The following is a 23,630-nucleotide window of genomic DNA, read 5'->3' on the forward strand; positions in this document are numbered from 1 at the left end:
AACCCCCCCCCCCCCCCCAAACTCTCTTTAAGACTCAACGGGAGTTGTAGAAAACCGGAAGTGAGAAACTCATCGATATTCATCGTTATTCTCCCCCCCCCCCCCCAATTATTCATGGATTTCACAGGAAAAACTCATCAATATTCGTCATTATTCCCCAAAACGATAAATGTAAAAACCCATCGATATTCACCATTAGGCGAAGAAATAATTAAGGCTTTTCCCGGAACTCATTAAAATATGTAAATGACCCTCTCGTACGTGTCGAAGTTATTGGGTAAAATTTGGGGGTCCTGCAGCGGGGGTCTTCATCATGGCGTCCCATCGTCTTCATCATGGTGTCCAATCGTCTTCATCATGGCGTCCCATTGTCTTCATCATGGCGTCCAATTGTCTTCATCATGGCATCCAATCATCTTCATCATGGCGTCCAATCGTCTTCATCATGGCGTCCCATTGTCTTCATCATGGCGTCCCATTGTCTTCATCATGGCGTCCAATCGTCTCCATCATGGCGTCCCATTGTCTTCATCATGGTGTCCCATCGTCTTCATCATGGCATCCAATCGTCCCCATCATGGCGTCCCATTGTCTTCATCATGGCGTCCCATTGTCTTCATCATGGCGTCCAATCGTCTTCATCATGGCATCCAATCGTCTCCATCATGGCGTCCCATTGTCTTCATCATGGCGTCCCATTGTCTTCATCATGGCGTCCAATCGTCTTCATCATGGCGTCCCATCGTCTTCATCATGGCATCCAATCGTCTTCATCATGGCGTCCCATCGTCTTCATCATGGCGTCCAATCGTCTTCATCATGGCTTCCAATTGTCTTCATCATGGCGTCCGATCATCTTCATCATGGCGTCCCATCGTCTTCATCATGGCGTCCAATCGTCTTCATCATGGCGTCCAATCGTCTTCATCATGGCTTCCAATTGTCTTCATCATGGCGTCCGATCATCTTCATCATGGCGTCCCATTGTCTTCATCATGGCGTCCAATCGTCTTCATCATGGCGTCCAATCGTCTTCATCATGGCGTCCCATCATCTTCATCATGGCGTCCCATCATCTTCATCATGGCGTCCAATTGTCTTCATCACGGTCTCCCATAGTCTTCCTCACGGTCTCCAACCATCTTCATCGTGGCGCCCGTAGTCTTCCTCACGGTCTCCAATCCCCTTCCTCCCAGCCTCCCACGCCCTTCCTCAGTGGCCGCGCTCTTCCTCCCGCCACCACCCTGCGGGTGCCCCCGGCCACTCGCCCTCTGTCCCCCCGGTGGCCATTTCCGGGGCTGGGTGGCCCCGACGGCTCTTTGTCCCCCCCCGGGGCCGGGCCGGGCCCCGCCGGGGGCGGTTGGCGGCTCCGAGTTAATCTGTCACCGATGTTCCCTCAGTCCCGGTTTCCATTAACCGCCAGGCCCAGGCCAGGGTGTGGTTTGGAATTTTTTATGAATAATTTGCATTTTTTATCAGTGATAACATCAGCAACCAACGGTAATTTAAATGGCTTAGAGAATAAATTTCATTTATGTAATTATTAACTTAGGATTGGCAACTAAACGGCTTTCAACTAAATACCTTTTAACCAAATACCCTTGAACTAACTACCCTTGAACTAACTACCCTTGAACTAATTACTCTTGAACTAACTACCCTTGAACTAATTACCCTTGAACTAACTACCCTTGAACTAACTACCCTTGGAGTAGGTCCTTCCTAACTAAATGCCTTACAACCAATTACTCTTGAACTAACTACCCTTGAACTAACTACCCTTGAACTAACTACCCTTGAACTAAGTCCTTCTTAACTAAATGCCTTACAACCAATTACTCTTGAACTAACTACCCTTGAACTAACTACCCTTGAACTAAGTCCTTCTTAACTAAATGCCTTACAACCAATTACTCTTGAACTAACTACCCTTGAACTAACTACCCTTGGAGTAAGTCCTTCCTAACTAAATGCCTTACAACTAATTACTCTTGAACTAGCTACCCTTGAACTAACTACCCTTGAACTAACTACCCTTGAACTAAGTCCTTCTTAACTAAATGCCTTACAACCAATCACTCTTGAACTAACTACCCTTGAACTAACTACCCTTGAACTAAGTTCCTTTTAACTAAATATCTTCCAACTAATTACTCCTGAACTACTCTTTAACTAACTACCCTTTACCTAACTACCCTTTAAGTCCCTCTTAACTAAATACCTTCCAACTACTCTTGAACTACTCTTAAACTGTAACTAAGTCCCTCTAAACTAAATGCCTTACAACTGATTACTCTTGAACTAACTACCCTTGAACTAACCACCCTTTAACTAAGTCCCTCTTAACTAAATACCTTCCAACTAATTACTCTTGAACTACTCTTGAACTAACTACCCTTTAACTACTCTTTAACTAAGTCCCTCTTAACTAAACGCCTTACAACTAATTACTCTTGAACTAACTACCCTTGAACTAGCTACCCTTTAACTAACCACCCTTTAACTAACCACCCTTTAACTAAGTCCCTCTTAACTAAATACCTTCCAGCTAATTACTCCTTAACTACGTTCTGATTACTCTTTAATCACCTTTTAACTAATTACCTTTTAACTAATGCTCTCCTAACTACTCCTTAACTCACCACCTTTTAACTAATTACTTGTTAACTCACCACCTTTTAACTAATTACTGCTTAACTAACCCCTTCTCCCTCCCCCCCTCTCCCCCTCTCTTTCCATCCCAATTTAACGATCCCCCCCTCCCTTCGTTAGCGCCGTTAATCACTTTTAATCATTTAATTTCTCGCTCCCCCAGCCCAGACGCTCGAGGCTGTCGGGGCCCGACCCTTTCCCTCCGTTTCACGAACCCAAAATTTCACTTTCTAACCCCAAAAATCCCGTTTCGAAACCCAATCCCGTTTTTACCATTTTCACCCCTCTCCCAAACTTTTTATTTTATTTTTGATTCTTTTTAAACAAATCGGGTAAAAGGAAGAGGGAGGGGACACAAGGGGAAGGGTCTCTCCCCGCATCCCCGTTAAAAAAATCCCCTAAAACCGCGAATTTTCGGGGGAAAAAAAAAAAAAATTTAAAAATTTCAGGCGATCTTCGCCCTCCCCATGGCGGCCGCCCCGTTGCCACAGCGACAAGACACGCCCCCTTCCCCCCGTTCCCATAGCAACGGGACGGCCCATTTCCTCCCTCCCCCCCTTTTTTACCTCCACATTGGTACGTCCCACGCGGCGCCACCAATCAAACACCGCGATGGGCGGAGCCCCGCACGCCAATCACCGTCCTAACGCAACGCCCGGAAGAGGCGGGGCTAATCGGCAGAGTGACGGCGGAAAGAACCAATCGGCGAAGCGTATCGCCGTGTCCCTCCGCGGCTGCCGTAGCGGCCGCTTTTCCCGCCCTCCCGGGGCCGTTTTTCCCCCCCCCCCGGGTCGTTTTTCCCCGTTTTTTTTTCGCCCCCCCGCCCCCGTTTATCCGTTTAACCGCCGCCATGGGCTTCCTGAAGCTCATCGAGATCGAGAATTTTAAATCCTACAAGGGCCGACAGATCATCGGGCCCTTCCGCCGCTTCACCGCCATCATCGGCCCCAACGGCTCCGGTGAGGCCCCGGGGGGGCGCAGGGGGGGGGTGTAGGCCCCGCCGCTTCTCCCCGGGGGGGAGACCCTCTCCCATAATGCACAGCGCGGAGGGGGTGTCCCCTTCATCCCCCCCATTTCATCCTCCCGCCCTATTTTGGGGAGGGGAGGGGGGGCAGTGTCTCCCCTATTTTCCTCTCCCGCCATTACCAGGGGTCCCCTCACCCCCCCCCCCCCATAAGGCCTGGGGGTCCCCCACAAGCCTTGGGGTGTGGCTTCTGCCCCCCCCCCCTCCCCACGCCTCAATCCTAGGGGTGCTCCTTCACCCCCCCTCAACCCCTGGGGTCCCCCCCTCAAGCCTTGGGGTGCCCCCACCTCCCCCTTTTCCTCCTCCCACTCTATTTTGGAGGGTGTCTCCTCCATTCACCCTTTCTCCAGCCCACCCCCCCCCTTTCTCAGGGGTCCCCCCTCAAATTTTGGGGTCCCCCCCTCAAGCTTTTAGGTCCCCCTAAAGCCTTGGGGTCCCCCCCACCTCCCCCTTTTCCTCCTCCCCTCTACTCTGGAGAGCATCTCCCTTCTTCACACCCTCCCCCCTCAATCCCAGGGGTCCCCCCTCAATCCCAGGGGTGCCCCTTCACCCCCCCTCAAACCCTGGGGGTCCCCCTAAAGCCTTGGGGTGCCTCCATCTCCCCCTTTTCCTCCTTCCACCCTACTCTAGAGGGTATCTCCTTCCTTCACACACCCCCCCATTCTTGGGGGTGTCCCCCCATTTCTCAGGGGTCCCCTGTCAAACTTTAGGGTTCCCCTTCAAGCTTTTGGGTCCCCTTAAAGCTTTGGGGTCTCCCCCACCTCCCTCTTTTTCTCCTCCCCCCTACTCTGGAGGGCATCTCCCTCCTTCACCTTCCCCCCCATTCTCAGGGGTGTGACCCCCATTCTCAGGGGTCCCTCCTCAAGCCTTGGGGTCCCCCTCAAGCTTTGAGGTGCCCCCAACTCCCCTTTCTCCTCCTCCCACCCTATTTTGGAGGGTGTCTCCCCCCATTCCCAGGGGTGCTCCCCCCATTCCCAGGGGTCTCCCCTCAAACTTTGGGGTCCCCCCTCAACCCCTGGGGTCCCCGCACCTCTCTTTTTTCCTCCTCTCCCCCTATTCTGGAGGGCGTCTCCCCCGTTCCCTCTTCCTCCAGCCTCCCTCCCTCACCCCCCCCCCCCTCCCCATTCCCAGGGGTGCCTCCCCCATTCCCAGGGTTCCCCCCCTCAAACTTTGGGGTGCCCCCACCTCCCCCTTTTCCTCCTCCCCCCCCTATTTTAACCCACTCCCCCTCCCTCCATCCTTTCCCTCTCCCCTACCCCAACATCTCCCCCTTGATGACTCAGATTCCCCCTTCACCCCCATTTCACCTCCTTATGTCCATGTCCCCCCCCCGCCAAACCCCGCTTTAGGTAAATCCAACCTGATGGACGCCATCAGCTTCGTTTTGGGGGAAAAAACGAGTAATTTGCGAGTCAAAACCCTGCGGGATCTGATCCACGGGGCTCCCGTGGGCAAACCTGCAGCCAGCCGGGCCTTTGTCAGCATGGTTTACTCCGAGGAAGGCGCCGAGGATCGCACCTTCGCCCGCGTTATCGTGGGTATGAAAACGGGGGGGACACGTTCTGGGGGGTGAGTTCACGTTCTGGGGACGGATGCTCTGACCCACCCCCCCCCCCCCCTTCAAAATCCCCCCTGTGGTGTAGGCAGCTCCTCTGAGTATAAGATCAATAACCGGGTGGTGCAGCTGAGCGAGTACAGCGAGGAGCTGGAGAAGTTGGGGATCCTCATCAAAGCCCGGAATTTCCTCGTTTTTCAGGTTGGTTTCGGGGGGCGGGGTGGGGGGGGGGGGTATGGGAGGGTTTAAGGGGTTTTAGAGGGGGTTTGGGGAGGTATGGGGGGGGTGTTGGGGTGTTATATGGGGGTTATATGTGGGTTTGGGGGGGTTATATGGGGGTTTGGGGGGGTTATATGGGGGTTTGGGGGGGTTATATGGGGGTTTGGGGGGGTTATATGGGGGTTTGGGGGGGTTATATGGGGGTTTGGGGGGGTTATATGGGGGTTTGGGGGGGTTATATGGGGGTTTGGGGGGGTTATATGGGGGTTTGGGGGGGTTATATGTGGGTTTGGGGGGGTTATATGTGGGTTTGGGGGGGTTATATGTGGGTTTGGGGGGTTATATGTGGGTTTGGGGGGGTTATATGTGGGTTTGGGGGGGTTATATGGGGGTTTGGGGGGGGTTATATGTGGGTTTGGGGGGGGTTATATGTGGGTTTGGGGGGGGTTATATGTGGGTTTGGGGGGGGTTATATGTGGGTTTGGGGGGGGTTATATGTGGGTTTGGGGGGGGTTATATGTGGGTTTGGGGGGGGTTATATGTGGGTTTGGGGGGGGTTATATGTGGGTTTGGGGAAGGTTTGGGGAGGATTTGGGGGGTTTTATGTGGATTTGGGGGGATCTGTGTGGATTTGGGGGGGTTTAGGGGGTTATATGTGGTTTTGGGGGGGGTCTGTGTGGGTTTGGGGGGGGCGATAGTGGTTTCAGGCTGCCCCTTCCCACTCCTGAGAGGACTTCCAGCAGCTCTTCCCCACTTTTTTGGGGCTGCTCAGACCCCTATGAGGATTCTGGGGCTCCCCCTCTTCCCCATCAACATTTGGGGGCCCCCACACCCCCATGACCATTTTGGGGGGGGGGGTCACACCCCCCTTTACCCCCTTCCCCATCCCCACAAGAACCCCGTGAAGCTTCCAGGAGCCGCCTCCCCCCTTCCCTTCCCCTAGAGGGGGATCCCACACCCCCATGAGAATTTTGGGGGGCCCCCCTCTCCCCCCTCAACAGCAGGGGGGTCCCCACACCCCCACGAGGATTTTGGGGGGGGCTGTGACGCCCTGACACCCCCTTTACCCCCTTCCCCATCCCCGCAAGAACCCCGTGAAGCTTCCAGGAGCCGCCTCCCCTCTTCCCTTCCCTAGAACGGAAACCCCAACCCCTCTATAAATTTTTTTGGGGTGTCCCCCCCCCCCCCCCGTTATTTTTCAGGGCGCCGTGGAATCCATCGCCATGAAGAACCCCAAAGAACGCACGGCTTTGTTCGAGGAAATCAGCCGCTCGGGCGAGTTGGCCCAAGAGTACGACAAGCGTAAAAAAGAAATGGTGAAGGCGGAGGAGGACACGCAATTTAATTATCACCGCAAAAAAAACATCGCGGCCGAGCGCAAAGAAGCCAAACAAGAAAAAGAAGAGGTTTGGGGGGGGTCCCTACATCATCACCCCCTTTTTTTTTCCTCCCTTCCTCACACTTTTTTGCCCTTTTTTTTTTTTTTTTTTGATTTATTTTCCCCTTTTCCCACCAGGCGGATCGTTACCAGCGTTTAAAAGACGAAGTCGTTCGAGCTCAAGTGCAGCTGCAGCTTTTTAAACTTTACCACAACGAAGCCGAAATCGAAAAACTTAACAAAGAATTAGGTTTAAAAAACCGGGAAATCGATAAAGATAAAAAAAGAATGGATCGGGTGGAGGATGAGCTGAAAGACCGTAAGAAAGAATTAGGGAAAATGATGCGGGAGCAGCAGCAAATTGAGAAAGAAATCAAGTGAGACGGTGGAAAAATTGGGTTGAAAAGCCACAAAATCTTCCTTCCCCCGTTCTCCCTTTTTCTGACTTAAAAATTAAAATTTTAAATTTTTTTTTTTTTTTTTTAAAAGGGAAAAGGATTCGGAGCTGAACCAAAAACGGCCCCAATACATCAAAGCGAAGGAAAACACGTCACATAAAATCAAAAAATTGGAAGCGGCGAAAAAATCTTTACAAAATGCCCAAAAACAGTATAAAAAAAGAAAAGGGGATATGGATGAGTTGGAAAAAGAAATGGTTTCGGTGGAAAAAGCCCGACAAGAATTCGAGGAACGGATGGAAGAAGAGAGTCAGAGTCAAGGCCGGGACTTGACCTTGGAAGAGAACCAAGTAGGGTTCAAATCTTCCTCCCGCCCCTCCCTGACCTGAGTTGGGGGTAAATTTGGGGCTTTTTCACCTTGTTTTTTTTTTTTTTTTTTTTTTTAACTTTAGGTGAAAAAATATCATCGGTTGAAAGAAGAGGCCAGTAAACGGGCGGCCACGCTAGCCCAAGAGCTGGAAAAATTTAACCGGGATCAAAAAGCCGATCAAGATCGGTTGGATTTGGAGGAGAGGAAGAAAGTGGAGACTGAGGTGAGTTTTGGGGACCCAAAATCCTCAAATTTCTCCCCAAAACCCTCAAATTTTTCCCCAAATTTCTCCCCTCAGGCCAAGATCAAGCAGAAGCTGCGGGAGATTGAGGAGAACCAGAAGCGCATCGAGAAGCTGGAGGAGTATATTGCCACCAGCAAGTGAGGCCCCAAGTGTCCCCAAGTAGCCCCCAGTGGCCCTAAGGTGGCCTTTGACCCCTTCCTTGAGGTCCCCAATGTGTCCTGTCCCCTCCACCCTCATCCCTGGGACCTTCTCTCTGTCCCCCTGGAGCCACCCCTGGGGTGTCCCTTGTCCTTGTCCCCATGGCCCCACAGCCCTGGGGTGTCCCTTGTCCCCGTCCCCATGTCCTCCCACCCCTGGGTTGTCCCTTGTCCCTCTCTCCATGTCCCCACGCCCCTGGAGCTGCCTCTGAGGTGTCCCTTGTCCCCGTCCCCATGTCCTCCCACCCCTGGGTTGTCCCTTGTCCCTCTCTCCATGTCCCCACACCCCTGGAGCCGCCTCTGAGGTGTCCCTTGTCCCCGTCCCCATGTCCTCCCACCCCTGGGTTGTCCCTTGTCCCTCTCTCCATGTCCCCACACCCCTGGAGCCACCCCTGGGGTGTCCCTTGTCCCCGTCCCCATGTCCTCCCACCCCTGGGTTGTCCCTTGTCCCTCTCTCCATGTCCCCACACCCCTGGAGCCACCCCTGGGGTGTCCCTTGTCCCCGTCCCCATGTCCTCCCACCTCTGAGTTGTCCCTTGTCCCTCTCTCCATGTCCCCACGCCCCTGGAGCTGCCTCTGAGGTGTCCCTTGTCCCCGTCCCCATGTCCTCCCACCCCTGGGTTGTCCCTTGTCCCTCTCTCCATGTCCCCACACCCCTGGAGCCACCCCTGGGGTGTCCCTTGTCCCCGTCCCCATGTCCTCTCACCCCTGAGTTGTCCCTTGTCCCTCTCTCCATGTCCTGCCACCCCCAAGCTGTTCCTTGTCCCCACACCCCTGAGGTGTCCCTTGTCCTTGTCCCCATGTCCCTTGTCCCTCTCCCCATGTCCCCATGCCCCTGGAACCACCCCTGAACTGTCCCTTGTCCCCCTCCCCACGTATCTCCACCCCTGGGTTGTCCCTTGTCTCTCTCCCCATGTCCCCACGCTCCTGGAGCCACCCCTGGGGTGTCCCTTGTCTCTCTGTGTCCCCACGCTCCTGGAGCCACCCCTGGGGTGTCCCTTGTCTCTCTGTGTCCCCACGCTCCTGGAGCCACCCCTGGGGTGTCCCTTGTCTCTCTGTGTCCCCACGCTCCTGGAGCCACCCCTGGGGTGTCCCTTGTCCTTATCCCCGTGTCCCTTGTCCCTCTCTCCATGTCCCCACGCTCCTGGAGCCACCCCTGGGGTGTCCCTTGTCTCTCCATGTCCCCACGCTCCTGGAGCCACCCCTGGGGTGTCCCTTGTCTCTCCATGTCCCCACGCTCCTGGAGCCACCCCTGGGGTGTCCCTTGTCTCTCCATCCCCATGTCCTGCCACCCCTGAGGTGTCCCTTGTCCTTATCCCCGTGTCCCTTGTCCCTCTCCCCATGTCCCCACGCTCCTGGAGCCACCCCTGGGGTGTCCCTTGTCTCTCCATGTCCCCACGCTCCTGGAGCCACCCCTGGGGTGTCCCTTGTCTCTCTGTGTCCCCACGCTCCTGGAGCCACCCCTGGGGTGTCCCTTGTCCCCCTCCCCGTGTCCCTTGTCCCCCTCCCCGTGTCCCTTGTCCCCCTCCCCGTGTCCCTTGTCCCCCTCCCCGTGTCCCTTGTCCCCCTCCCCGTGTCCCTTGTCCCCCTCCCCACCCTCAACCTCCCCCTTCCTCCCTAAACTCCCCTTTTTTTCCCCCCCCACCCCACCCGCTCCTTCCTCAAGACAATCCCTGGAAGAACAGAAACGCCTGGAAGGCGAATTAACGGAAGAAGTGGAACTGGCCAAGCGTCGCATCGACGAGATCAACAAAGAACTCAACCAGGTGATGGAACAACTGGGCGACGCTCGCATCGACCGTCAGGAGAGCAGCCGCCAGCAGCGGAAGGCCGAGATCATGGACAGCATCAAACGCCTCTACCCCGGCTCCGTCGTAAGTCCCTTAAACCCCGCTTTTCCCTTTTTACGTCCTCTTGAAACCTTAATTTAATTTTTTCTCTTTTTTTTTTTTTTTTTTTTTTTTTCCCCCACCCTCCGTCAGTACGGCCGCCTCATCGATCTCTGCCAACCCACCCAAAAAAAATATCAGATCGCCGTCACCAAGGTGTTGGGGAAAAACATGGACGCCATCATCGTGGATTCGGAAAAAACGGGCCGGGATTGCATCCAGTACATCAAAGAGCAACGGGGGGAACCCGAAACCTTCCTCCCCCTCGATTATTTAGAGGTGACGCCTCGGTTTTTGGGGAGGGGGGGGAAGGTTTGGGGCTTCTTGGGGCGAGGTGGGGAGGGTGGGGATGATGCTCCGGGTGGTTTGAGGGTTTTGGGGAGGCTTGGGGTGATTTTTTTGAGGGGGTCTTGGGGTCCTGTTGGGGTTTTGGGGGACCCTTTTGTCCTCTCAGGGTCCCACAAGGGGTTTTGGGGGACCCCTTTGACTCCTCGGGGTCCTGTTGGGGTTTGAGGGGGCCACATTGAACCCCTCGGGGCCCTGCCGGGGGTTTGGGGGGACCCCTTTGACCCCTCGGGGCCCTGCCGGGGGTTTGGGGGGACCCCTTTGACCCCTCGGGGCCCTGCCGGGGGTTTGGGGGGACCCCTTTGACCCCTCGGGGCCCTGTCGGGGGTTTGGGGGGACCCCTTTGACCCCTCGGGGCCCTGTCGGGGGTTTGGGGGGACCCCTTTGACCCCTCGGGGCCCTGCCGGGGGTTTGGGGGGACCCCTTTGACCCCTCGGGGCCCTGCCGGGGGTTTGGGGGGACCCCTTTGACCCCTCGGGGCCCTGCCGGGGGTTTGGGGGGACCCCTTTGACCCCTCGGGGCCCTGCCGGGGGTTTGGGGGGACCCCTTTGACCCCTCGGGGCCCTGCCGGGGGTTTGGGGGGACCCCTTTGACCCCTCGGGGCCCTGCCGGGGGTTTGGGGGGACCCCTTTGACCCCTCGGGGCCCTGCCGGGGGTTTGGGGGGACCCCTTTGACCCCTCGGGGCCCTGCCGGGGGTTTGGGGGGACCCCTTTGACCCCTCGGGGCCCTGCCGGGGGTTTGGGGGGACCCCTTCGACCCCTCGGGGCCCTGCCGGGGGTTTGGGGGGACCCCTTCGACCCCTCGGGGCCCTGCCGGGGGTTTGGGGGGACCCCTTCGACCCCTCGGGGCCCTGCCGGGGGTTTGGGGGGACCCCTTCGACCCCTCGGGGCCCTGCCGGGGGTTTGGGGGGACCCCTTCACCCCTCGGGGCCCTGCCGGGGGTTTGGGGGGACCCTTTGCGATCTTGTTGAGGTTTTGGGGGACCACTTCAACCTTTTGGGGTCCTGTTGGGGTTTGGGGGGAGCCCTTTGGTCCCTCGGGATCCTCTTGGGGTTTCGGGGGACCTCTTCAACCTGTTGGGGTACTGTTGGTGTTTTAGGGGGACACTTTTGGCCCTTCAGGATCCTGTTGGGGTTTTGGGGGGGCCCCCATTCAACCCGTTGCAGCTCAGATCCCTCCTGGCACTTTGGGGGGGCCCCATTTTAACCCCTCAACACTCAAAACCATTGAACCCCCTGGGCCTTACAGATGTCCGTTGGGTTGGTTTTTTTTTTGGGGGGGGGGGGCGCCCCCCTTATCGATCCCCTCTAATATTTAATCCCTCAGGTGAAACCAACAGACGAGAAACTCCGGGAGCTAAAAGGGGCCAAACTGGTGATCGACGTCATCCGCTACGAACCCCCCCACATCAAAAAAGCTCTTCAATACGCCTGCGGCAACGCCCTGGTCTGCGACAACGTGGAGGACGCCCGGCGCATCGCTTTCGGGGGGCACCAACGTCACAAAGTGGGGCACCCCCTCTTTTTATTTTATTTTTTTTTTTTTTTTTTCTCTCTCTCTCCCTATTTCACAAAAATTCCACCCTCCACCCCCTTTTGGCTTATTTTTCATTCGTTCTTTGGACAGACGGTGGCGTTGGATGGGACCCTCTTCCAAAAATCGGGGGTGATTTCGGGGGGGGCCAGTGACCTGAAGGCCAAAGCGCGGCGCTGGGATGAGAAAGCTGTGGATAAGCTCAAGGAGAAGAAGGAACGGCTGACGGAGGAGCTCAAGGTAAAATTAGGAACCCCCCACCCCCCAAAAAAAAAAAAATAATTTCCAGCTTATGTTGGAGCGCGAAGCTCTGGCTGAGCCCCGTGACCCCCAAAGCGGTTCTTTGTCTTTTTTCGATGGGTTATACCGACCCCAAAACTGCAGCTTTTTGGCCAAAACTTCCATGTCTTCATCATCTTCCCCCCCCCCAAAATCTTCTAAGTCTTTGCCTTTTTTTTCTCAAAAAAAGCTTCTATGTATTTGCCTTTTTTTTCTCAAAAAAAGCTTCTATGTATTTGCCTTTTTTTTTCTCAAAAAAAGCTTCTATGTATTTGCCTTTTTTTCCCCAAAAAAACCCTTCTCCATCTTTGTCTTTTTTCTCCCAAAAAACCCTTCTATGTCTTTGTCTTTTCCAAAAAAAACCCTTTCTACATTTTTGCCTTTTTCCTCCCAAAAACCCTTTCTACATTTTTGCCTTTTTCCTCCCAAAAACCTTCTTTTTGCTTTTTCCCCAAAAAACACAATATCTTTAGTTTCTTCACCCCAAAAAACCTTCTGCATCTTTACCTTCCCCCCCCAAAAAAATTGTCTTTGCCTTTTTTCCCCTCTAAAAAACTTCTACATCTTTGTTTTTCCCCAAAAAAACCCTTCTACATCTTTGCCTTTCCCCCCTAAAAAAACCTTCTTCATCTTTGTTTTTTCCGCAAAAACCTTTCTATCTTTGCCTTTTTTCTCCCTCAAAAAACCTTCTATGTCTTTGCCTCTTTTCCCAAAAAAAACTTCTACATTTTTGCCTTTTTTCCCCAAAAAAACTTCTGTCTTTGCCTTTTTCCCCTAAAAAACTTGTACGATTTTGTCTTTTCCCCCAAAAAAAAACCTTCTGCATCTTTGTTTTTTCCCCAAAAAAACCTTTCTATCTTTGCCACTTTTCCCCAAAAAAACCTACATTTTTACCTTTTCCCCCCCAAAAAAACTTGTATGGTTTTGTCTTTTCCCCCTAAAAAAACTTTCTATGTCTTTGCCTTTTCCCCCCACAAAAACACTTGTATGGTTTTGTCTTTTCCCTTAAAAAAACCTTCTATGTCTTTGCCTTTTTTCCCCAAAAAAAACCCCTTTTAGCTCTTTGTCTTTTCCCCCAAAAAAACCTTCTGCATTTTTGCCTTTTCCCCCCAAAAAACCTTCTATGTCTTTGCCTTTTTTCCCCCCCAAAAAATCCTTCTACATCTTTCTTTCCCACAAAAAAAACTTTCTGTCTTTGCCTTTTTGCCCCCCAAAAAACTTTGCCTTTTTTCCCCCAAAGAAACCTTCTACGTCTTTGGGGTTTTTTTTTCCTCAAAAAAACCTTCTACGTCTTTGCCTTTTTTGCCCCAAAAAAACCTTTTGGCTTTGTTATTTTTCCCCTGCCCAAAACTCTCCTACATCTTTGCCTTTTCCCCAAAAAAACTCATCTTCACCTTCTTCCCCCCCAAAAAAAAACCTTCCGTATTTTTGCCTTTTTTCCCCCCAAAACTCCTCTTTTATCTTCCTCTCCGCCATTTTGGGCCTCCCTCTCCCAGGCCCAACCTCAAACCCCCAACTAGGCCCTTCCCTCCCCCAAAGCCCAAGCCCCCTCCCCAAATCCCCTTATGTCCAGAAACACCCCCCCCCAATGAATTGAATTCCCCATTTTTTCATTTTATTCCCCCAATTTTATGCCCCCCCCCAGGAGCAGATGAAGGCCAAGCGGAAGGAGGCCGAGTTACGCCAAGTCCAATCCCAAGCCCACGGCCTCCAGATGCGCCTCAAATACTCCCAGAGCGACTTGGAACAGACAAAAACTCGTCACCTCGCCCTCAACCTCCAGGTACCCTTCACCCCCCCACCCTACAGGAGGGCATTTTGGGTGAAATTATGCTCTTTTTGGGGTCATTACACCCAACTTTGAGGCCCGCGCCGCCCCCCACCCAACTTTGAGGCCTAAACTGGCTTTTCGGGTAATTCCTGGAAAAATTCGCCTTGGCTGTGGGTGGTGTTGTGTCTGTACGACCTCGTGGGGAGGATTTTGGGGTGCAAGGGTGGGTCTTTGACATCTGACACACCCCCCTCCCCCCTTATTTCTGCACCCCAACATAGGAAAAATCCAAACTTGAGAGCGAATTGGCCAATTTTGGGCCTCGAATCAACGATATTAAAAGGATCATCCAAGGTCGGGAGCGAGAGATGAAAGACCTGAAGGAGAAAATGAACCAGGTGTGGGGTTTTTTTGGTTTTTTTGGTTTTTTTCTTTTTTTGGGGGTAGGGGGGCTCCCCAGGGATTTAGGGGACCCCTCCCCTTGCCGTGGGGGCTGATGTTATTTCGCCCCCCCCCCCCAGGTGGAAGATGAGGTGTTTGAGGAGTTTTGTCGTGAAATCGGGGTCAGGAATATCCGGGAGTTTGAGGAGGAGAAGGTTAAGAGGCAGAATGAGATCGCTAAAAAGAGGTGAGGGCACCCCGAAATCTGTCGGGGGGGGCACCCCCAAGCCCCCAGGGGACCCCAAAACCTGTTGTGAGGGCATCCCTGCACCCCTGGGGTGACCCCAAACCCATTGTGGGGGCACCCGGGGACCCCCAGACCTCGAGGGGACCCCAAAACCCATTGTGGGGGCACCCCTGGACCCCCAGGGGACCCCAAAACCCATTGTGGGGGCACCCCTGGACCCCCAGGGGACCCCAAAACCCATTGTGGGGGCACCCCTGGACCCCCAGGGGACCCCAAAACCCGTTGTGGGGGCATCCCCTGGACCCCCAAGTGACCCCAAAACCTATTATGGAGGGGCACCCCCAAAACTCTGGGGGCGCACCCCTTGATCAGCCGCCATCTTGAAACTCTTCCCCTTTCCACCACGTCGGGGACTTTGCCACCAACTTGGGGACCCTCTCTAAAACTGGGGGGCCCCCTCACCCCGAATTTTTTAGGCTGGAATTTGAAAATCAGAAGACGCGCTTGGGCATCCAGCTGGATTTTGAACGGAACCAGCTGCGGGAGGACCAGGAGAAGGTGCTGATGTGGGAACAGGGCGTGCGCAAGGACGAGGCCGAGATCGAGAAGCTGAAAAAGGTGGTTTTTGGGGTGTTTTTTTTGGGGGGGGGGGGGCGGGCTAGACACCCCGTTTTTAGGAGTCGGGAGTGGGCGGAGCTAACGGTGTGGTTGATCGGCAGGAGGAGCAGCGGCACATGAAGATCATCGACGAGACGATGGCGCAGCTGCAGGACCTGAAAAACCAACATTTGGCCAAAAAATCCGAGGTCAACGATAAGAACCACGAGATGGACGAGATCCGCAAGAAGCTGGGCGGGGCCAACAAGTGAGGGCGGGGCTAAAGGGGGTGGAGCTTAGAAACGGGGAGGTGGAGCCAAGAGTTGGGCTGGGGAGCGGTGGGGTTGGCGTAAGGGGTGGGTGGGTGGGGCTAGTGAGTCGTGAGTGGAGTTAAGGGGCTTGTGGGTTGGGCTAATGAATTGTGGGAGGGGCTAAGGGGCTTGTGGGAGGGACTAAGGGGTGTGGGTGGTGTTAAAGGGCTTGTGGGAGGGGCTAAGGGGCTTGTGGGTGGGGTAATGAATTGTGGGTGAGGTTAAGGGGCTTGTGGGTGGGGTTATGGGGGTGGGGCTAAGGGGCTTGTGGGAGGGGCTAAGGGGCTTGTGGGAGGGGCTAAGGGGCTTGTGGGAGGGGCTAAGGGGCTTGTGGGAGGGGCTAAGGGGCGTGGGTGGTGTTAAAGGGCTTGTGGGTGGGACTAACGGGTGTGGGTGGAGTTAAAGGGCTTGTGGGAGGGGCTAATGATTTGTGGGTGAGGCTAAGGGGCTTGTGGGTGGGGCTAGTGAGTCACGGGTGGAGTTAAGGGGCTTGTGGGTGGGGCTAATGAATTGTGGGTGAGGCTAAAGGGCTTGTGGGTGGGGTTATGGGGCTTGTGGGTGGGGCTAAGGGGTATAGGCTGGGCTAAGGGACTTGGGTGGGGCTTTGGGGTATGGGTAGAGTTAAGGGGGCTTGTGGGTGGGGCTTTAGGGCTTGTGGGTGGGGCTTTGGGGTATAGGTGGAGTCAAAGGGCTTGTGGGTTGGGCTTTGGGGTATGGGTGGGGTTAAGGGACCTGTGGGTGGGGCTTTGGGGCTTGTGGGCGGGGCTAGGAGACATGGATGGAGTTAAGGGACTTGTGGGCGGGGCTTTGGGGTATAGGTAGAGTTAAGGGACTTGTCGCAGGACTTTGGGCCTTGTGGGCGGGGCTAAGAGACACGGATGGAGTTAAGGGACTTGTGGGCGGGGCTTTAGGGCTTGTGGGCGGGGCTACAGGACCAAGGGAGGCCCTGAACTCTGCCGAGGGGGATTTTGAGGGGTCTCTGGGGCTGCCTGGGCGGGCCCTGAGCCCTCCCCGGGGGCCGGGGGTTGCGGCGCAGGGAGATGACCCACCTGCAGAAGGAGGTGACGGCCATCGAGACGAAGCTGGAGCAGAAACGCAGCGACCGCCACAACCTGCTGCAGGCCTGCAAGATGCAGGACATCAAACTGCCCCTCTCCAAGGGCACCATGGACGACATCAGCCAGGAGGAGGTGGGAGAGGCGTTTTAGGGGGGGAAAGGGGGGTCCCAGGGGGTTTGGGGGATCCCCTTTGACCTTCTTTTTGGCCCCCCGAAAAGGGCGGCGCGGCCGGGGAGGAGCCGGTGAGCAGCTCCCAGCGCACCTCCAGCCTGTACGCCCGGGAGGCCCTGATCGAGATCGACTACAGCGACCTGCCCGAGGAGCTCAAGGTGTGCTGGCCCTTTAACGCGGGCCCCTCCCCTTTCCTCTGGGCCCCTCCCCTTTCCTCTGGGCCCCTCCCCTTTCCTCTGGGCCCCTCCCCTTTCCTCTGGGCCCCTCCCCTTTCCTCTGGGCCCCTCCCCTTTCCTCTGGGCCCCCTTCCCCTTTTTCTTTGGTTTCCTGAGCTGAGCCGGTGCCCCACCCCTCGAGGTGAAGCCACACCTCTCCTCGGCCCCACACCTTAAAGCCACGCCCTCCCAGAGGCCACACCCCACAAACTGAGGCCACGCCCCACCACTACCCTTAAAGGCTCCCTGAGCTGGTGCCACGCCCACCCATGTGAAGCCACACCCACCCTTGGCCCCACCCCTTGAAGCCCTGCCCCTGAACTGAGGCCACACCTCCTGTGAAGCCCTGCCCCTCCTTGACCACACCCTCTGAGGCCACACCCCCTGCACCGAGGCCACACCCACACCCAACCTCACAACCATCCCTTAATTGCTTCCTGTGATGGTGCCACGCCCTTCCCTGGCTGCACCCCATGAAGCCACGCCCCCTGGACATAGACCACGCCCCCCTCCACCCCACAACCATCCCTTAAGTGCTTCCTGTGATGGTGCCACGCCCCTCCTCGACCCCACCCCATGTAGCCACGCCCCCTGCACATAGGCCACGCCCCCCTCCACCCGACAACCATCCCTTAAGTGCTTCCTGTGCCGGTGCCCTGCCCCACCCCCCCCCCCCGGGCAAAGCCACGCCCCTCCTCGACCCCACCCATTCAAGCCACACCCCCTGAGGTGTGACCACACCCTCTGCACATAGGCCACACCCACTTCACGTAGGCCACGCCCACCTCCCCCCAACAACCATCCCTTAAATGCTTCCTGTGCCGTTGCTCTGGCCCCCCCCCCCCCCCCCCGAGACAACGCCCTGCCCCTCCCTGGCCCCACCCCATGAAGCCACGCCCCCCTGAGGTGTGGCCACGCCCCCCCCCAGGACGCGCAGGCGGAGGAGGAGATCCGCCAGGAGATGAACCAGCTGCAGCAGCGGCTGACGGAGCAGCAGAGCGTCCTCCAGCGCATCGCCGCCCCCAACATGAAAGCCATGGAGAAACTGGAGAGCGTCCGGGATAAGTTCCAGGAGACTTCGGACGGTGGGGGGGACGCGGGGGGCCACTGGGGGGACGCGGGGGGCCACTGGGGGGACGCGGGGGGCCACTGGGGGGACGCGGGGGGCCACTGGGGGGACGCGGGGGAGCACTGGGGGGACGCGGGGGGGCACTGGGGGGACGCGGGGGGGCACTGGGAGGGTGTGGGGGGGCACTGGGAGGGTGTGGGGGGGCACTGGGAGGGTGTGGGGGGGCACTGGGAGGGTGTGGGAGGACACTGGGGGGCACTGGGACGATCTGAGGGGCACTGAGACGATGTGGAGGAACACTGGGGGGCACTGGGACGACGTGGGGGGGCACTGGGACGACGTGGGGGGGCACTGGGACGACGTGGAGGAACACTGGGGGGCACTGGGACGATGTGGGGGGACACCAGGAAGACATCCCCAGGGTGTCCCCAATGTGTGTGTCCCCCGAGTTCCCAAGCCTTGTTTTAAGGGAGGGGATTGAAGGGGAGGGAATGTCCCCAAAAATGTCCCAAATGTCCCCAAAAATGTCCTAAGTGTCCCCAAGGGGTCCCCAATGTCCCCAAGATGTGTGTGTCCCCAAATTCCCAACCCCTATTTTAAGGGAGTGGATTGAAGGGAAGAGACGCCCCAGACGTCCCCAAAATTGTCCCAAATGTCCCCAAAATTGTCCCAAATGTCCCCAAAATTGTCCCAAATGTCCTCAAAATTGTCCCAAATGTCCCCAAAATTGTCCCAAGTGTCCCCAAGGGGGTCCCCAATGTCCCCAAGATGTGTGTGTCCCCAAATTCCCAACCCCTATTTTAAGGGAGCGGATTGAAGGGAAGAGACGCCCCAGACGTCCCCAAAATTGTCCCGGATGTCCTCAAAATTGCCCCGGATGTCCTCAAAATTGTCCCAAGTGTCCCCAAGGGGGTCCCCAATGTCCCCAAGGGGGTCCCCAATGTCCCCAAGATGTGTGTGTCCCCAAATTCCCAACCCCTATTTTAAGGGAGCGGATTGAAGGGAAGAGACGCCCCAGATGTCCCCAAAATTGTCCCAAATGTCCCCAAAATTGCCCTGGATGTCCCCAGAATTGTCCCAAATGTCCTCAAAATTGTCCCAAGTGTCCCCAAGGGGGTCCCCAATGTCCCCAAGGGGGTCCCCAATGTCCCCAAGATGTGTGTGTCCCCAAATTCCCAACCCCTATTTTAAGGGAGCGGATTGAAGGGAAGAGACGCCCCGAACGTCCCCAAAATCGCCCCGAACGTCCCCAAAATCGCCCCGAACGTCCCCAAAATCGCCCCGACTGTCCCCAAAACCGTCCCCAACGTCCCCAAACCGCCCCCCAGAGTTCGAGGCGGCGCGCAAACGGGCCAAGAAGGCCAAGCAGGCCTTCGAGCAGATGAAGAAGGAACGGTTCGACCGCTTCAACGCCTGCTTCGAGTCGGTGGCCACCAACATCGACGAGATCTACAAAGCCCTTTCCCGCAACAGCAGCGCCCAGGTACGTCGCACGAGGATTTGCACGAGGATTTGCACGCTCACGTGCTCGCGGCGTCCCCTCCCCACACGCACACACCCCCCTCGCTGTGTCCCCGTTCCCCCTCGCCAAACCCTTTTGTGTGGGTCTGGATTTACTCCGGTCGCCCCCGGTTTCATCCCTGAGGTTGCTACGAGGGCCTTGCACGCTTGCACGAGGGGCTTGCACGCTCGCACGAGGCCTCCCACAGAGACTTACGCGGCCACCCCGGCCTTGCACGCTCGCCCCTGGCCCCCCATGGTGTCTTTTGTGGCCACCTCAGCCTTGCACGAGGCCTCTCGCACTCACTCCCAGTCCTGTGCAAGGTCTTGCACGCTCACTTTTAGTCTTGCACGGGGCTTTATGTGGTTACTCAGCCTTGCACGCTCACTTTTAGTCTTGCACGGGGCCTTGCACATTTATCCCCACCCTCACACGGAGCTTTATATGGCCACTCAGCCTTGCACACTCACTCCTCGCCTTGCACGAGGCCTTGCACGCCCACCCCGGCCTTGCACAAGGCCTTGCACGCTCACCCCCACCCTCCCCTGCTGCCTCTTACGGCCACCTCAGCCTCGCACACCCCCCCCCCTTACACAGGGACCTTACACACTCCCCTCCCTCCCTTACACGGGGGCCTTGCACACTCACTCCCCCCTTGCACACTCGCCCCACCTCTCCGAGCCCCCCCGCCACCCCTGAGCCCCTCTATTTCCACCCCCCACCCCTCCCCACCCCACACAACGACCCCGTAGGACCCTCCCCACATCCCCCCAGCCCCCCTAACCCCCCCCAAACCACCTCTGACCCCCCCCAGCCCCCCTAAACCCCCCCAAAACCCCCCCAGCCCCCTAACCCCCCCCCAAAACACCTCTGACCCCCCCCAGCCCCCTAACCCCCCCCCAAAACACCTCTGACCCCCCCAGCCCCTCTGAACCCCCCCAAAACACCTCTGACCCACCCCCCAGCCCCCCTAAACCCCCCCTAAACACCCCCAAAACACTTCTGCCCCCCCCCAGCCTCTCTGAACCCCCCCAAAACACTTCTGCCCCCCCCCAGCCTCTCTGAACCCCCCCAAAACACCTCTGACCCCCCCCAGCCCCTCTGAACCCCCCCAAAACACCTCTGACCCCCCCCAGCCCCCCAAAACCCCCCAAAACACCTCTGACCCACCCCCAGCCCCCCTAAACACCCCCAAAACACTTCTGCCCCCCCCAGCCTCTCTGAACCCCCCCAAAACACCTCTGACCCCCCCCAGCCCCTCTGAACCCCCCCAAAACACCTCTGACCCCCCCCAGCCCCCAAAACCCCCCCAAAACACCTCTGACCCACCCCCCAGCCCCCCTAAACACCCCCAAAACACTTCTGCCCCCCCCCAGCCTCTCTGAACCCCCCCAAAACACCTCTGACCCCCCCCAGCCCCTCTGAACCCCCCCAAAACACCTCTGACCCCCCCCAGCCCCCCAAAACCCCCCCAAAACACCTCTGACCCACCCCCCAGCCCCCCTAAACACCCCCAAAACACTTCTGCCCCCCCCAGCCTCTCTGAACCCCCCCAAAACATTTCTTCCCCCCCCCCCCAGCCCCTCTAAACCCCCCCACACACCCCCCCCAAACCCCCCCCCCTTCACCCCACCCCACACAACAACCCCATAGAACCCTCCCCTCATCGCCCGCACCCCCAAAAAAAAACCCCAGCCCCCCCAAATCTTTACAGCCCCCCCTTTTTCCCCCCCCCAAGGCCTTTCTGGGCCCCGAGAACCCCGAGGAGCCCTACCTGGACGGGATCAACTACAACTGCGTGGCGCCGGGCAAACGCTTCCGCCCCATGGACAATCTGTCAGGGGGGGAAAAAACAGTGGCCGCCCTCGCCCTCCTCTTCGCCATCCACAGGTGAGGGTCCCCCTTTTTTTTAATTTTTTTTTTTGGGGGGGGGGTACCCCCTAACTGCTTCAAAATTCCACACCCTTTCTGTCAGCTACAAACCGGCCCCGTTTTTCGTGCTGGATGAGATCGACGCGGCGTTGGACAACACCAACATCGGCAAGGTGGGAATTTTTGGGGGGCAAAAAAAAAAAAAAATAAATAAAATAGTATTTTGGGGACCCCCCCTCTGTCATTTTAGACCTTCCCCAAGTTTTGTTTTGGTGAAAAAATCTTATTGTTTGAAGAATTTTTGGGCTGCCCCCCTCCTCCCCCGGTTAGATTTTTTTACGTGCTCCGCTCACAGATTTTTGGGCTCCCTGTAAGGATTTTGGGGGATGACCCCCCCCCGCCCCAAAATTTTATGACCTTGAGTTTGGGGGGCTCCCAGAGGGGATTGGGGTGCACTTAGGGATTTGGGGGGTGCCCCCCCCCAAGGGGTGTATCTGGAATTTTGAGGTTTGCAGGGCTGGGAAGCAGGGGGGGGGGGGGGGGCGGGTGCTGGGATTTTGAGGCCACTTTCTCCCTCCCCAGAATATTTGGGGGGTTCTTGAGAGGATCACAGGGTTTGGGGGGGCTGTTTTGGGGTCCCTGGGGCAGTTTTGGGGTCCCTGGGGCTGTTTTTTAGAACCCTCAGGTACAATTTTGGGGCTTTTCGAGGCCATTTTGGGGGTCACCGGGGGAAGATTTGGGGTCCCAGCGTCCATTTTTAGAGCCTCCTGTTGCAGCTTTGGGGGGTTTTGGGGTCCCCCACCCCATTTTGGGGGTCCCTGGTTCCATTTTTGGGGCTCCCCACATCGATTTTCTGTGGTTTTGGGGTCTCTTCAGCCCCACTTTTGCCCCCAATGGGCCAATTTTTGTACCCCGGGGTGGCCATTTGTCCCCCCCTGACCCATTTTTGGGGTCCCCCGATCCATTTTTGGGGTCCCCCGACCCATTTTTGGGGTCCCCTGACCCGTTTTGGGGTGTCTTCAGGTGGCCAATTACATCAAGGAGCAATCGGCCGCCAACTTCCAGGCCATCGTCATCTCCCTCAAGGAGGAATTTTACACCAAAGCCCAGAGTCTCATCGGCGTTTACCCCGAGGTGGGTAAATACCCCTCTGGGGGGGTGAAAATACCCCCGGGGAGGGTGAAAATACCCTCTAGGGGGGTGAAAATACCTGTGGAGGGGTAAAAATACCCTCGGGGGGGTGAAAGTACACCTGAGGTGGGTGAAAATGCCCCTTGGGGGGGTAAAAATACACCTGAGGGGGTGTAAATACCCTGGGGAATAAAAATACATTCTGGGGGTGTAAATACCCCCTGGGGGGGGGTAAATACCCCGGGGGAGGGGTGAAAATACCCTCTGGGGGGGTAAAAATACATTCTGGGGGTGTGAAAATACCCCCGGGGTGGGTGAAAATACCCCCTCAATGTGTGTAAATACCCCGGGTGAGGTGAAAATACCCTCGGGGGGGGTAAAAATACATTCTGGGTGGGTTTAAATACCCGGGGGGGGTGAAAGTACCCCCTGGGGGTGTGAAAATACCCCCTGGAGGTGTGTAAATACCTGTGGAGGGGTGTAAATACCCTCTAGGGGTGTGTAAATACCCTCGGGGGTGTAAATACCCCTTGGGGGTGTGAAAATACCCCCTGAGGGGGTGTAAATACCCCAGGGGAGGTGAAAATACCCTCGGGGGTGTAAATACCCCCCGGGGGGGTGTGAAAATACCCCCGGGGGGTGTGAAAATACCCCCGGGGGGGTGTAAAAATACCCCGGGGGGGTGTAAAAATACCCCCGGGGGGGTGTAAATACCCCGTGGAGAGGTGTAAATACCCTCGGGGGGGTGAAAGTACACCCGAGGTGGGTGAAAATGCCCCTTGGGGGGGGTAAAAATACACCTGAGGGGGTGTAAATACCCTGGGGGAGTAAAAAATACATTCTGGGGGTGTAAATACCCCCTGCGTGGGTGTAAATACCCCCTGCGTGGGTGTAAATACCCCCTGCGTGGGTGTAAATACCTGTGGAGGGGTGAAAATACCCCCGGGGGGGGGCAAATACTTGGCGGGAAGGGGAATATAGGGGAAGGGGGTAAGTACAGAGGGAGGGGTTAAAGGGGTGTAAATACCCCCCCGGGGGGTTTAAATACCCCCGGGGGGGTGTGTAAATACCCCCGGGGGGGTGTGTAAATACCCGGGGGGGTGTCAAAAGGTGGGAATTTACCCCCCACCCCCCCTTTTTTACCCCCCCCCCCCCCAGCAAGGCGACTGCGTCATCAGCAAAGTGTTGACCTTTGACCTCACCAAGTACCCCGACGCCAACCC

At 56.6% G+C, this 23,630-nt stretch overlaps 1 protein-coding gene across 1 annotated transcript in view; it reads left to right on the forward strand.

Moving 5' to 3' along the window:
• The first annotated feature begins 3,453 nt into the window (after positions 1-3,453).
• SMC1A (structural maintenance of chromosomes 1A) overlaps positions 3,454-23,630 on the forward strand; it is a 21,864-nt gene continuing 1,687 nt past the window's right edge. Inside the window, exons 1-25 of the mRNA XM_074931084.1 lie at positions 3,454-3,611; positions 5,026-5,214; positions 5,320-5,432; positions 6,653-6,856; positions 6,967-7,205; positions 7,318-7,576; positions 7,679-7,819; positions 7,895-7,977; positions 9,704-9,911; positions 10,020-10,205; positions 11,598-11,777; positions 11,898-12,044; positions 13,729-13,866; positions 14,136-14,252; positions 14,376-14,482; positions 14,959-15,100; positions 15,202-15,347; positions 16,427-16,580; positions 16,667-16,777; positions 17,763-17,919; positions 19,232-19,386; positions 21,143-21,294; positions 21,380-21,449; positions 22,300-22,414; positions 23,570-23,622. Coding sequence (XP_074787185.1) covers positions 3,503-3,611; positions 5,026-5,214; positions 5,320-5,432; positions 6,653-6,856; positions 6,967-7,205; positions 7,318-7,576; positions 7,679-7,819; positions 7,895-7,977; positions 9,704-9,911; positions 10,020-10,205; positions 11,598-11,777; positions 11,898-12,044; positions 13,729-13,866; positions 14,136-14,252; positions 14,376-14,482; positions 14,959-15,100; positions 15,202-15,347; positions 16,427-16,580; positions 16,667-16,777; positions 17,763-17,919; positions 19,232-19,386; positions 21,143-21,294; positions 21,380-21,449; positions 22,300-22,414; positions 23,570-23,622 — 3,675 coding nt within the window. The 5' untranslated portion in view covers positions 3,454-3,502. The remainder of the gene's footprint in view (positions 3,612-5,025; positions 5,215-5,319; positions 5,433-6,652; positions 6,857-6,966; positions 7,206-7,317; positions 7,577-7,678; positions 7,820-7,894; positions 7,978-9,703; positions 9,912-10,019; positions 10,206-11,597; positions 11,778-11,897; positions 12,045-13,728; positions 13,867-14,135; positions 14,253-14,375; positions 14,483-14,958; positions 15,101-15,201; positions 15,348-16,426; positions 16,581-16,666; positions 16,778-17,762; positions 17,920-19,231; positions 19,387-21,142; positions 21,295-21,379; positions 21,450-22,299; positions 22,415-23,569; positions 23,623-23,630) is intronic.

The sequence above is a fragment of the Athene noctua genome, chromosome 39 (genome assembly GCF_965140245.1).
Source record: "Athene noctua chromosome 39, bAthNoc1.hap1.1, whole genome shotgun sequence".
Lineage (NCBI taxonomy): Eukaryota > Metazoa > Chordata > Aves > Strigiformes > Strigidae > Athene > Athene noctua.